Source organism: Paroedura picta, chromosome 6, assembly GCF_049243985.1.
Source record: "Paroedura picta isolate Pp20150507F chromosome 6, Ppicta_v3.0, whole genome shotgun sequence".
In the NCBI taxonomy this organism is placed as follows: Eukaryota; Metazoa; Chordata; class Lepidosauria; order Squamata; family Gekkonidae; genus Paroedura; species Paroedura picta.
This window is the reverse complement of record NC_135374.1, coordinates 53,606,501-53,620,458: the sequence shown is the minus strand read 5'-3', so window position 1 is coordinate 53,620,458 and position 13,958 is coordinate 53,606,501. Positions and strand designations below refer to the sequence as shown.

Genomic DNA, 13,958 nt, shown 5'->3' with positions numbered 1-13,958 from the left:
ATTGACTATGTGCTCTGCAGCCAAAGATGGAGAAGTTCTATACAGTCAGTAAAAACAAGACCAGGAGCTGATTGTGGTTCAGATCATCAGCTTCTTGTTGCAAAATTTAGACTTAAATTGAAGAAAGTAGGGAAAAGTACTAGGCCACTCAGGTATGAACTAAATCATATCCCTGATGAATATATAGTAGAGGTGTTAAATAGATTTAAGGAATTAGATCTGATAGACAGAGTGCCTGAAGAACTATGGGCAGAGGTTCACAACATTGTACAAGAGTTAGCAACTAAAACCATTCCAAAGAAAAAGAAATGCAAGAAAGCAAAATGGCTGTCTGAGGAAGCTTTACAAATAGCTGAGGAGAGAAGGGAAGTGAAAGGCAAGGGAGAAAGAGAAAGATACACCCAACTGAATGCTGAATTCCAGAGACTAGCTAGAAGAGATAAGAATGCCTTTTTATATGAATAGTGCAAACAAATAGAAGAAAACAATAGAATGGGGAGGACCAGAGATCTTTTCAAGAAAATTGGAGATATGAAGAGAACATTTCATGTAAAGATGGGTATGATAGACCAAAATGGTAGGGACCTCACAGAAACAGAAAAAAAGGTGGCAAAATTATACAGAGGAACTATACAAGAGCGAGCTTAACATCCCTGATAACCACAATGGGGTAGTTACTGACCTGGAGCCAGACATCCTGGAATGTGAAGTCAAATGGGCCTTAGGAAGTCTGAGCAACAATAAAGCTAGTGGTGGTGACAGCATTCCAGTAGAACTATTCAAAATCTTAGAAAAGGATGCAGTAAAACTCAATGTGCCAGCAAATTTGGAAAACTCAACAATGGCCACAGGATTGGAAAAGTTCAGTTTACAATCCAATCCTAAAGAAGGGCAATGCCAAAGAATATTCAAACTACCGCTCCTTGCACTCATTTCTCATGCTGGCAAAGTTATGCTCAAAATCCTCCAAGCTAAGCTCCAGCAATATGTGGATCGAGAACTTCCAGAATGTTTCCTCTTATTGCTAAAATATTTCCCAATGTCTTTTCCACCCATTTAAAAGAAATGATGTTACTTACGAACGGGTAAAGTCTGAAATGTCTCAGTTTTGCTATATTCTCCTTGCCCTTTTCCATTTACAGCAGCGACCTTGATTTCATATGTTGTATTTGGTTCCAAGCTGCTGAGAACGACCGTGGCTAAAAGAAGGGAAAGAAAAGAACACCTTGATAAATATATGCATATACAATGGTGGGGAGGGGGTTGTGTGTGCAAGGATTTGCGAGAGGGAGATCTCATTTTCCCTCTCCCACTATATCCTCTTTCTTTTCCTTAAATCTCCATGGCCTTTTCCCTTTTCCTTCTCTCTTTTTCAGCTACCAACTGACCAACATCTGACCCTTGCCTTGAGGTTTCCTTGCTTCCATCCTCCTGGTAGGCTCTCCCTAAGGAAACTATGACCTAGTTGCATGGTACAACTGAGCTGGGCACATTTGCACTGGGAGGAACCTCCTAGACTCACCTCAGTTTCTCACTTTCTCCTGCATCCCTCTCCACACTATTTCCTCTTTTTCTCATCCCAACAACTCCCAAATACTCACATTTCTCTACTTTTTATCTCCTGCGTATTCACTAATCAATCTACCATTTATCTGCCACACACATCTTATTTATTTACTTCATTTATATCTTGCCTTTATCCACAATGAGGACCCAATATGACACCATTCCTCACTCTGTTTTATTCTCACAACAACCCTGTGAGGCAGGTTAGGTTAAGAATGTGTAATTGGTCCAATGTCACCCAGTGAGTTTCTACACCAGAATGTGGATTCAAATTTCACGTTTGAAACTCTAATGAGTAGTATACACCAGCTTTCATGGGGTGCTGCCATTAAACAACATAAAGCATTCTGAATTAGCAATGAAAGCTGGGTAGTATCAAGTGACCCAGTTATTGCTGCCTGGCCTGGCCCAATAAGTATTCCCTCAAAGTCCAAAACAATTGTATAATGGGCTCTGTTTCCTTGCCTTGCTTTTTACTAACAGAAATTAGTATTTAAGCAGGGACCAAGTCCGGAATGCTGGCCAAATAGTAGTCATGATTACTACAACCACTAAGGGCAATTGTTTATTAAAGGTGTAGGTGTTCCTTGTGTTTTTTAAAATGTGAAACATCTGTTTCACATTAAAACTGCTGTACAAGGATAGCAAAATGAAACAGAAATAGGCTATGAAAGGGGTGGGGCTAAACAAGCTCGGCGGAAGCTATTGCAGCATGCACCCTCTGCCGCCAAGCCATGGCTGCTGTCTCCTCTGTTCTACTTAATCTCCACAACCCCTCCCTTGGTACCTGAGCAAAAGAGAGAGGAGGGAGGAGGATGAGGAGGCTGCTGGAAATGGTGGTGTGAGGTGAAACATGAGAGGGGTCCTGGCCACATCCACTGGAAGAGGCAAGCAGGAGAATGAAGGAAGCGCTGTCAAGCTGCCCACCAGGCCCAGCACATAGGCCATTGATAGCAGTGCCTGGGAGGCAGGCCCAAGCACTGTTTTATAAGCAGGGGAGGGTCCGGTGAGTGCCACGCTGCGTGGAGGGAGGCGCGGGCACTACCATGCCCAGCAGGTGCAAACATGCATGCGTGACCACTTGCATGCACATTTGCGCAGAACTGTCGCACATGCGCATCTGTGCCCCTGGCGCATGCAAACACACATGCACGTTTGCATGGAGCTGCCGCACATGTGCAGCGCTGCCAGGCCACCCTCTCCCTTCCACCCCTGCTAGCGGTCCCCAGCCTTAAGAAGGTTGGGGGCTGCTGAAATAAAATACAGAATATAAAGGTAAAGGTAAAGGTATCCCCTGTGCAAGCACCGAGTCATGTCTCTGACCCTTGGGGTGACGCCCTCCAGCGTTTTCATGGCAGACTCAATACGGGGTGGTTTGCCAGTGCCTTCCCCAGTCATTACCGTTTACCCCCCAGCAAGCTGGGTACTCATTTTACCGACCTCGGAAGGATGGAAGGCTGAGTCAACCTTGTGCCGGCTGCTGGGATTGAACTCCCAGCCTCATGGGCAAAGCTTTCAGACGGCTGCCTTACCACTCTGCGCCACAAGAGGCTCAACAGAATATATGTAACCCCTTTTTTTAACTGGCAAAAGATCTGAAAACAAGTAAGGAGCTTTAACATAAAGCTTTCATAATATTTGACATTTTGATAATATTTGATGCTCATGTGGTAATTTTTCAATACTATAAATCTAAGACATAAAGGCTACTATAATTAAAACACTGAATACCTCTTTACTATGCATCAACTTCAAAGTTCTTATACAATTCAAATAAAAGACCGAATATATGTAACTTTCCCCCTCTTTTTTTAACTGGCAAAAGATCCAAAAACAAGCTTTAAAATAATTATGAAGATAATAATTATGTTTAAATTTTGACATGGAACAAAAACAGCAGCCTACTATGGTGATCTCATCTATAAAACATTACATTCCCACATCACAGCCCCACCACACTCCTTTTGTATGGACCAAGTGCAGTTCTTCTGACTCTGCAACTCTCCTTCACAACTTCTAATAGATTTAACATCAAAATGAACTGGTGTTTATAGATAGAAAATAAGGTTTTAGAAAAGGAGACATGGGAACAGATCTAGGAAGGAAGGAATGCAGTAGAGATGGGGAACAGTTAAGGGATTTCATGTTGCATACTGAAGTTTAGTGATATAACTACATTGTCTTGCAACTGATGTCCAACAGGTTTTTGTTTTGTTTTTTGTAATAGCAGTATTCATCTGTTGTTGTATGACCTGATTTTATTGAGTTTTTAAAATGATAATTGCACTTTTAAAAATGTGTGGCTTTAAATAATATTCTGTTACTACTTTTATTTTTCTCTGCAGTTTGTTAAAAAGGTAATTATCATGTGACGGATAGTAAGAAAAAGGACTAGACACTGCAGTTGTATTTAAATGCAACCTATATAAATAGATGTGCAACCTGCTATAAAGTTTAAATTTTACATCTGTTCTTCGAAAGTTAGCCTTTGGGCATAAAAAATGAGGTTATTCATTACAATGAATTAGAGAATACTGGTGCCACATAACCACTAGAAATCTCATTAATTTCTTCATTTTTCTAGTGCTTTTAGGAATCTAGATTTCATTGCTGATACTACTAACATAGATTCCATTTAATGCTTTCCTACTGTAATATAGTAATAAATCAGCTCAAGATTTATCCTAATTATGAAGCAATATAAAAATATAATCTAAACTATTTCAGGGACAGATTAAACTGAAATACTGATAAATAACATAACAGGGGTAGCTGTGTTAATCTGTGGCACCTGAAAGGCAATTTAAGTAAAATCAGATGAATGTAGAAGAATGTATGCTTGTTCCTTTGTAGAAAAATACCCTTGTTCTTTGGCAATAAATCCTTACTGGCATGGTGGCAATCAAAAAATGATTCACCATGGAATGATGGAGTGGCCATTGAAGGAAGCACAGAATTTATTTCCTTTTTTTGTTCGTTTTGGCTGCCACTCCTGGCCTGTTAGTAGCTTGTGGCTACTAACAACAATAAAAGATACAATAAAAACAGTAAAAAGCATAGAACCCCACAATCCCATCACTAACGCTCACAACGAATCTCCCTGTCATCTTCTCCCAATCTACAATTCATCTCCAGAGATGGTATTTTTAATTGGGGGAGGGGCGGTTCCCTGAGGTGGGGCAAGATCTTCTACCAGCCTGGGCCTCAACCAAAAGCCTGTGGAAAAGCTCTATCTTGCAGGTCCTGCAGAACTCTAACAGCTCTGACAAGGCCCTTGGTTCTTCCAGGAGCTCATTTCACCAGGTGGGGGCCAGGGCCTAAAACGCTCTGGCTCTAGTCAAGGCTAGGTGAACTTCCCTTGAGCTCAGGACCACCAACTTATTCAAACCCACAGAGCAGACAGCCCTGCGGGGGGCATAGGGAGAAAGACAGTCCCGCAGATACACTGGACTCAGACCACTGGACCCAGGTTAACAGTGACTATTGCTTGGTCTCATATTTAAAAGAAGATTTTGAGCAATGCAAACCTATGAAATAGTGGAGTGTAATAAAGCTGGCCAAGTTTCAGATGGAGTAAGATTTTATTTTTTCAGATACATACAGGGAAGATTATATCAAGTAATATCAGTTTTCCATCAAAACTGAGGATGACTGAATAAAAATGATATATACAGAAAATGAAATAAATCAACCATGATAACTCCCTACAATAATAAAACACTAAAATTAACTATAGGTTCACCCACCCTCCCTCACAATCTCTTTGTGATAACCCTGTAACAAGCCATAATCACAGGAGGGGATACCCAGATCTTTCTCACAGAAGAATTTCTCAGGGCTTCAGCTCCTATGGCAATTCATCATGAATAGTGAGTACCATCAAGGATTCCTTTCCTTAAGGGAAGATTTCTCAAAGTCAATAGGACTTCAGATGGAAGATCTTTAAACAGAAAAAGTAATTCTTTGGATTGACAGATCTTACAAGGGAAGTTTTTTTGCAAGATTACTTGCAGTAGCATTGGGTGGCCACCAGATGGAGGCAACCACTGCGGTGGAAAGTTGCAGATGGACAAAGTTCAGCCGTCCTTTTGATCATCATTGCTGCAGCTTTTGCCACAGCTTGCACTTGAGAGGTTCCAATTAGCCCTTTCCTGATGTACTGGGCCACACACCAAGTACCAATTAACCCTCAGCCAAGAAGCCAAGACCAAGTCTCTAGCAAGCTGAGAGTCCAAAGTCTAGTCGAAAGGGCCAAAAGCCGAGGAAGTCCAACAAGGGAGGCAGGCAGGGGTACAGAGACGAGAACTGGGCTGGGGTCAACACCAAAGGGAGTTCTCAAGGTGTACCATGGTTAAGTAGACAGGGAGCAGAGTCAGAAGCCAAGAACAGAGTCAAGGAGCCAAGCCAAAGTTAGGAATCAGGAATGGAATCAAAGATCATAGAATCATAGAGTTGGAAGGGGCCATACAGGCCATCTAGTCCAACCCCCTGCTCAACGCAGGATTAGCCCTAAGCATCCTAAAGCATCCAAGAAAAGTGTGTATCCAACCTTTGCTTGAAGACTGCCAGTGAGGGGGCGCTCACCACCTCCTTAGGCAGCCTATTCCACAGCTGAACGACTCTGACTGAGAAAAACTTTTTCCTGATATCTAGCCTATATCGTTGTACTTGAAGTTTAAACCCATTACTGCGTGTCCTCTCCTCTGCAGCCAGCAGAAACAGCATCCTGCCCTCCTCCAAGTGACAACCTTTCAAATACTTAAAGAGGGCTATCATGTCCCCTCTCAACCTCCTTTTCTCCAGGCTGAACATTCCCAAGTCCATCAACCTATCTTCATAGGGCTTGGTCCCTTGGCCCCAGATCGTCTTCGTCGCTCTCCTCTGTACCCTTTCAATTTTATCGATGTCCTTCTTGAAGTGAGGCCTCCAGAACTGCACACAGTACTCCAGGTGTGGTCTGACCAGTGCCGTATACAATGGGACTATGACATCTTGTGATTTTGATGTGATGCCTCTGTTGATACAGCCCAAAATGGCATTTGCCTTTTTTACCGCTGCATCACACTGCCTGCTCATGTTTAGTTTACAATCCACAAGTACCCCAAGGTCTCGTTCACACACAGTGCTACCTAGAAGCGTATCCCCCATCCAGTAGGCATGCTTTTCATTTTTCTGACCCAGATGCAGAACTTTACACTTATCTTTATTAAATTGCATCTTGTTCTCATTTGCCCATTTTTCCATTGTGTTCAGATCTCGTTGAACTCTGTCTCTATCTTCCGGAGTATTTGCCAGTCCTCCCAATCTGCAAACTTGATGAGTAGTCCCTCCACCCCCTCATCTAGATCATTAATAAATATGTTAAAAAGTACCGGGCCGAGCACCGAACCCTGAGGTACCCCGCTACTCACCTCTCTCCAGTCTGATGAAACATCATTGACAACAACTCTTTGAGTGCGGTTCTCTAACCAATTCCCTATCCACCTAACGATCTGAAAAACCAGATTGCAGTCCTTCAACTTATCCATCAGAACATCATGGGGAACCTTATCAAATCTTTACTAAAATCCAAGTAAATGACATCAACCAAATTTCCCCGATCCAGCAAACCTGTTACTTGGTCAAAAAAGGAAACTAGGTTGGTCTGGCAGGACCTGTTGGAGACAAATCCATGCTGACTTCCTTGGATCACCAAATTGTCCTCCAGATGTTTGCAGATCGCTCCCTTTAATATCTGCTCCATTATCTTCCCCACAACAGAGGTCAGACTCACTGGTCTGTAGTTTCCCGGGTCATCCTTCCTCCCTTTTTTGAAGATCGGAATAACGTTTGCTCTTTTCCAGTCCTCCGGGACATCTCCAGTCCTTAAAGAGGTTCCGAAGATGATGGACAAGGGCTGTGCAAGTTCTCTGGAAAGTTCTTTGAGTACTCTCGGGTGCATTTCATCTGGACCAGGGGATTTGAACTCATCCAGTGCAGCTAAATGCCTCTCGACCACCTCTCTATCCATGTTAACCTGCCACCCAGACACTATCCTTTGGCTACAGCCATCTCTAGATGTGCCTAAACACTTTGACCTGTGGGAAAAAACAGATGTAAAATAGGCACTAAGCCTTTCTGCTTTCTCTGCATCTTTCGTTAGAGTTTGTCCATCCGCACCCAACAGCGGGCCTATTGCCTCCTTTACTTTACGTTTGCTCCTCACGTAACTGAAAAATCTTTTCTTGTTACAATGGGCTTCCCTGGCCAATCTTAGCTCACTCTCAGCTTTGGCCTTTCTGATGATTGATCTACAGTGCCTAGTAACCTGTAGGTACTCTTCTTTAGAGCTCTGTCCTTCCCTCCATTTCCTGAACATTTTCCTTTTCTTTCTTAGTTCCTCTTGAAGTTCTCTGTTCATCCAAATAGGCTTCTTAGAGCTCCTGCAGTGTTTTCGTATTTCTGGAGTAGTCATTGATTGAGCATGCAATAGCTCTTGTTTGAGTAGCGCCCACCCTTCACAAAGATAAGCCGAAGTCAAGAACCAGGAAAGAAGTCAAGAACCAAGCCAAAGTCAGTAACCAAGAACAAATTCAAGAGCCAAGCTGAAGTCAGGAATGAGGATCAAACAGGTAGAGCTTTGCCTCAGCGACCAGGAACACTGGATATCTAGGCAGATGGGCAGAAAACACATGCACTGCACCCATGGAGAGCTAGCTTAGTGTGGTGGTTAAGAGTATGGACTGCTAAATGGTGAGCCGGGTTTGATTCCCCACTCTTCCTCCACATGCAGCCAGCTGGGTGACCTCGGGCTTGCCACAGCACTGATAAAAGTGTTTTGACCAAGTAGTAATATCAGGGCTCTCACAGCTTCACCTACCTCACAGGATGTCTGTTGTGGGGAGAGGAAAAGGAAGTGATTGTAAGCTTCTTTGAGACCCCTTCTGGAAGAGAAAAGCAGCATATAAGAGCTAACTCTTCTTCTTAAGTACACCTTGGCTGGATGGGGAAGCCAGTCACCGAAGAACTTACAACTGGGCCTAGTCCTTCAGTTAAAGAATAAGCCTCAGCTGGGCCCATTGGAATTGACAGCATCCTGACAGCTATTAGGTCAGCTTGCTTCCAGTGATCCTTCAGTAGCTAGAAGGACCTTCTTCATTCCCAGTGATGCAGGCATGAAGAGATGAGTTGACTCCTGGATGGGAACAAGCTCCTCTTCATTCTGAGGTTCTGGCTGGTTCCAATCCCTAGCCAGATCTGTGGCATCAGATTCCAGTGACCCAGGGGGTGTGAACTCGGCCCAGGCTCAGCATTTATGACTGCCAGTCTCTGGCACATCCCCAAGTAATTTGTTGTATGGTGTGGGAGGTGGGGGCTACCTTCTAGAGAGGAGTGATATTCTAATCTCCTAGGTGTGAGCTCAATGATCACAGAGACCTCAGGAGTCAGGCAATGGAAGCTCCCAAGCACATTCCCAGCTGTATCCAGAGTGTCTCCCATTAGGGCTCCTCAGCTGTCCGTCTACCAGGACAACACTTGAAGGCCCTGGCAGGCAGTCTGCCTCCAAGGATCAGCTATGGTGCTTATTTTCCATTGGCCTGGGTAAATCAAGTTGTTGTAGAAGGGGGGAAGGGTTTCCTGAAGTAAGTATCTCCCATTTTTCTCAATGCTAAAAGATAGCAGTGAGAAACAAATCCAAATAATAAATAAATGTCAGCCAGTGGGAGCAGCCCCTGGTTCTCTTCTATGGTGGGGGGAGGTTTCAGAATTCTCAGGTTCCACAGACTGGAGCTGATGTTTGCTTCCACTTTCTCCGGGTCCCAGCAGGGAAGGCAGTAATCCACAAGTGAGGCTGGAGATCTGGTGCAGCCTCATCTCAACTCACAACCTTGAATAAAATAACAACTAAAGTGGTAAGGCAGAGGGGAAACTACCTCTTCTACATGCTGTATTTTCCATCCCAAAAAGTTTCCATTAGGTTTTCAGTAGGGTTTATTTAGGAGCACAGGTACAGTTACTTTGCTCAATTATAGAATTATGGTACAGTTACACTGCTAATGGAAGAATTATAGTTAATAACCAACAACCGAATGCCAACAGCACTCTCTACCTTCTTGGTAGGGTTAATACAAACCCAGAGATCAGTGTCCTGTCCTTTAGATTAACAGACATTTAATGCATGGAAATAGGCAATTAAGCTCTTCATGGCAGGGAGGTAAATAAGGATCAGAACAACTTTTCTCTAAGTTGTTGACAACACTACCCATTGGAGGTGAGGTGTTACAAAAAGATAAAAACAACATAATCAAATATTAAATATAAGATGTAATACAGATTGTTATTAATCAACTTCCCGTTTCATGAATACGGGGCGGGGGGTGCCAAAAATTCGTCCAGTATTTTTGTTGTAAGCATTTGGAAATCCTGTTAGTTAATAGATGACATTTTATCTTTGATGTATAGCTAGCAGTATTAATTTTAAAATTACAGTTGCATGACTTTATAAACAGAAGCTGATATGTTAGAAATATGAATACATTGCATACTGGAAGACAATTACTGTATTTGAACAACATTAAAATAAGGGGAGATTTGATAATTGATGCCTAACTTTTTTGCACAAGAGATTATGATTTAAAAAAAAAAACATTTGAATGAATACATCATACAGAGTGCTTCAGCTATTATGTGAAAATGCTCTGAAATTGTTACTAATCAAGTCTGGTGCTTGAAAACCATATTTAACAAAATTACAAGATGCTTGTCAAAATGTAGATGACTTGGACTTTTATCGTATGCAAAGAGACTTGTGATTAACTCTGCTGAAATCAGTGGGTCTTTGTGTCTAAAATCATTCCTGTTGAAAAGACTATACATCAGATTTAGTGACCAATAATTTATATTCTTTGAAATAATTTTTCTTCAAAAGGAAATTGTGCAAGACAAATAACTCCAATTCAGTACCTGTGCCAATTTTAATAAAGATTAACAATACAAAAATCATTGAATAAATTGTTGAACATTAATTAATTGGATAAACATTAATACAAAAATTATTGAACTGTTGAATAAATCATAAATCCATTAAAATATAGACCACATATTAAAACTGAAACGTGTACATGTTTCTCCCCTCTAAAAATTGCTTTGAACTATAAAAAGGACTATTTATCTATCAATGAACCAGTCCATCTATCCATCCATTCAAGAAGACGCTAACAGGCTACCTCTGTTCAAATTATAAAGATGTGTATCAGACTATTGGAGCAAATTGTTAGAAATCATTACAGGTTTAGCTGTATTTTTTCTCAGTAAACCTTATTCAAACATTCCATGATTACAACTTGCAGTGAAGAATTATGACCATGCTCAGGATCTCCTTCCCAAGGGAACTCTGGGAACTGTACTGTTCCTTCCTGGTCACAACATGGTAAGTCTGACAGTGGAATGCAGAAGCAGAGCGATTGCAAATCAGCAACAGAGGATACAGGATGTCAAAAAAGTCAAAAAAAGCATAGTCTTTCTAAGCTCTCAAGAAAATAAAAGAAAGTTTTCTATGACCGTTGCCTGAGAAAAATCAAGACCAATTTGATCATAAATAAGGAAAGGAGATTATTACACATGGATGCTGATGTTGCATGTTTCTAAATATCAAATGTTTCCAAAGTCTATAATGAGAGCAGTTTCACATTCATAAGTCCATTTGAAACTACTGGCAAACATTGGGCTGAAAATTTGTATATAACTGCACCTGCACAATGGAATACTGCATTTTTCTTCCTATGACCGGCTTTATATAACATTTACACAATTTTCTGATTTGAAGAAACAGTTGGCTTAAAGCAGAAAAGCTTTGGATTTCACTGCTAGCCTCTCTGTAGTTGTTTCAAGTTAAAACAGGAATAAGAAAGAAGCAGTACTTTTTGTAATGGCTCAGCAGAATGTAATATCCAACAGTCCAGTTAATCTTCATGATCTAGACTTGGCTATAAGTATCTTGGCGATAGTTCCTCGTCTTCACAAAAGTGAACTTCTAGCTATTCTCCTTGGCCACTATTAGCTAAATGACCTCTCTGCCAACTTTATTTATTTTGTAATATTCATATCATACCTGTTTGTTATTAAAGAGAGGTCATTTAGACTCAAGATGGCTAATAAAATCAGAAACAATGAAAATAAAACAAATGAACAAAAACAAAACACATGCCAACAACCTAAATAAAAATACAACTGCAAATTCCAAAATAATTCATTTAAAATACAGAATAGCAACATCACAAATTAGATAACAAGATTATCCGACATAAGTTTTCCTAAGAGACCATCCATCACTGACAATAGATGCTAACCATATTATTCCTGGGAGTCGAACATCCAGTAATCAGGAGTCTAAAGCCAAGGGCCTATTTTCAGCTAGATATTTTTTTTTCTCCTTACCCAGGCCAAACCATCCCCCCCAGCAGATGAGTAATAGCTATATTGTTATTATATATAATACAGAGAAAATAATTTTATCAAAACAGACAATAATGTAATCAGTCTAAGTTTAACTTTTTTAACGTTCTTTCATCTTCCATTATTTTTTCTGCTTAGTCTCCTGGGAAATATTATTATTATTATTATTATTATTATTATTATTATTATTATTATTATTATTAGTTAGATTTATTTCCCGCCACTGCCCGTAGGCTCGTGGCGGGTCACAATAGTATCCCCATTAAAATACCCATTAAAAGACTTTAAAACAATCCCAACATGGTGGAAGCTCTCATTATTCCCACGACTGCTATCAGAGCGGCAAGGAGGGTGGGGAGGAGATCTAACTTACTATATAAATAGTAAGTAACTTACTAGATAAATAGTATGTTAACCTATATATTTGTCTGGCACAGTGGCATTAAAACCAATGAGACATGACTCGTAATGGCAGTACATAAGGCCACAGCTTTATTGAATGCCCTCCCAGAGAGGGTTAGACCAGCACAAATTGGGAGCCCCATACTGTCAGCCATACAGCTGCTCATTCTTGGAATCCAGGGACACCCTGGAGTCTGCTGCTTTCCCAGCCAGGAGAGCAGACCCCTTGCCTCTGGACTCTCTTCCAGGGTAAGTGATCCTACTGGAGGGGCCACGAGGTGCCCACCTCATTTGGCCACCCCCAGGGTCACTAGGCATTGAGTCCCTGTCTCACAGCTGGGTTAGCCACACTTGAATACCTGTCTCTTAATGATCGTTTATGCACTGGGAACTTCACTGCCCCAGTTCCCATGCAGGAGCACAAATCGGGGGCAGATGAGGTGCACCAGGCCAAATGTTCCCCCATGTGGGTGCAGGAAGAGGTGAGGCAACCTGTCATGACTAAAACTCCAGCCTGCAGCCCGGCATGAAACCTCCAGTGCGTAAATGGTCAATGAGATGCCCCTACACCTCAGGGAGGCCAGTATGCAAACTGGTCTCCCTGCCAATGGCTCCCTCTCACGCCTCATACTGCAGCTGCAACATGAATTATATTATGTATAAGAAGCAAACAATGAACACTGAACATTAACAATAATTTCATAAACCTAATAACAAAGGGTGGGTGGGAGGGAAGCTACTCTGGTGTGAGTTTGGGCAGAGAGGGTGAGCTTGGCATATGTGGCACCCCCTATAGGCACACACCTCTCCCTCCTGCCACCACGTGTGTGCTGCTCCACGCAGCATGCATGTTCTCCTAGGCTGCCTCTCACCGCATTTCCCTGGCAGCCCCCACCCACTGCGCCAAGTGGCAGCCCCGTTTAAGTCGTGGCCGCCCAATATACAGGTATGTTAAACTATATATCAATATTTGCAAATATCTTTCTAAAATACAGATAATTTATACTCCAGTACTGGTGGCTTCCTTTCACTAGCAAACATATTATCTACAATCTGAAGCTGTTATAATCAAGGTATACTTTTTATATATTTGTGAAACACAGAAATACCTTTTACTGTATCCTAATGTTTAATTTATATCTGTGTAGATTATCATTAATTTGAAATTTGAATGAATATGTTTATTTAAAAGTCTCTTCTCTTTAGCTGTTTTGCAGTTACTGATATAAAAACCTTTATTTAAAAAAGAAAAGCTCATAGGGATTCATACCCAATGGATATTTCTCAATTTCACAGTAAATAATATTTTCAGATTTGTTTATTTGCTTTGCAAAAGCCTTTGCACATGTGCATCATGGAGTCTAGGATGTTCTTAAATCATTACCTTGCACAATCTCCCCTGAAGTAATGCAGTAGCATAAAGGAGGATGAACTTCAGTTTCACAATACTTCCCACTGATAACCAGCATCTTAACTAGACAGGATAGCATTTAAACTCATTTTGATTATATTTTTTTAAAACAGCCCACAGCTAAAGAGGATAGCACACCGTTCCC

The 13,958-nt window shown here is 41.4% G+C and overlaps 1 protein-coding gene across 8 annotated transcripts in view; it reads right to left on the bottom strand.

Annotated features, from left to right (window-relative positions):
- The window catches only part of NCAM2 (neural cell adhesion molecule 2), a 305,171-nt gene that overhangs the window by 76,002 nt on the left and 215,211 nt on the right, over positions 1–13,958 (bottom strand). For all 8 annotated transcript variants that reach the window (XM_077342446.1, XM_077342443.1, XM_077342444.1 and 5 more), the window contains one exon: positions 1,080–1,199. In XM_077342446.1, the coding sequence (XP_077198561.1) occupies positions 1,080–1,199 (120 nt within the window). The remainder of the gene's footprint in view (positions 1–1,079; positions 1,200–13,958) is intronic.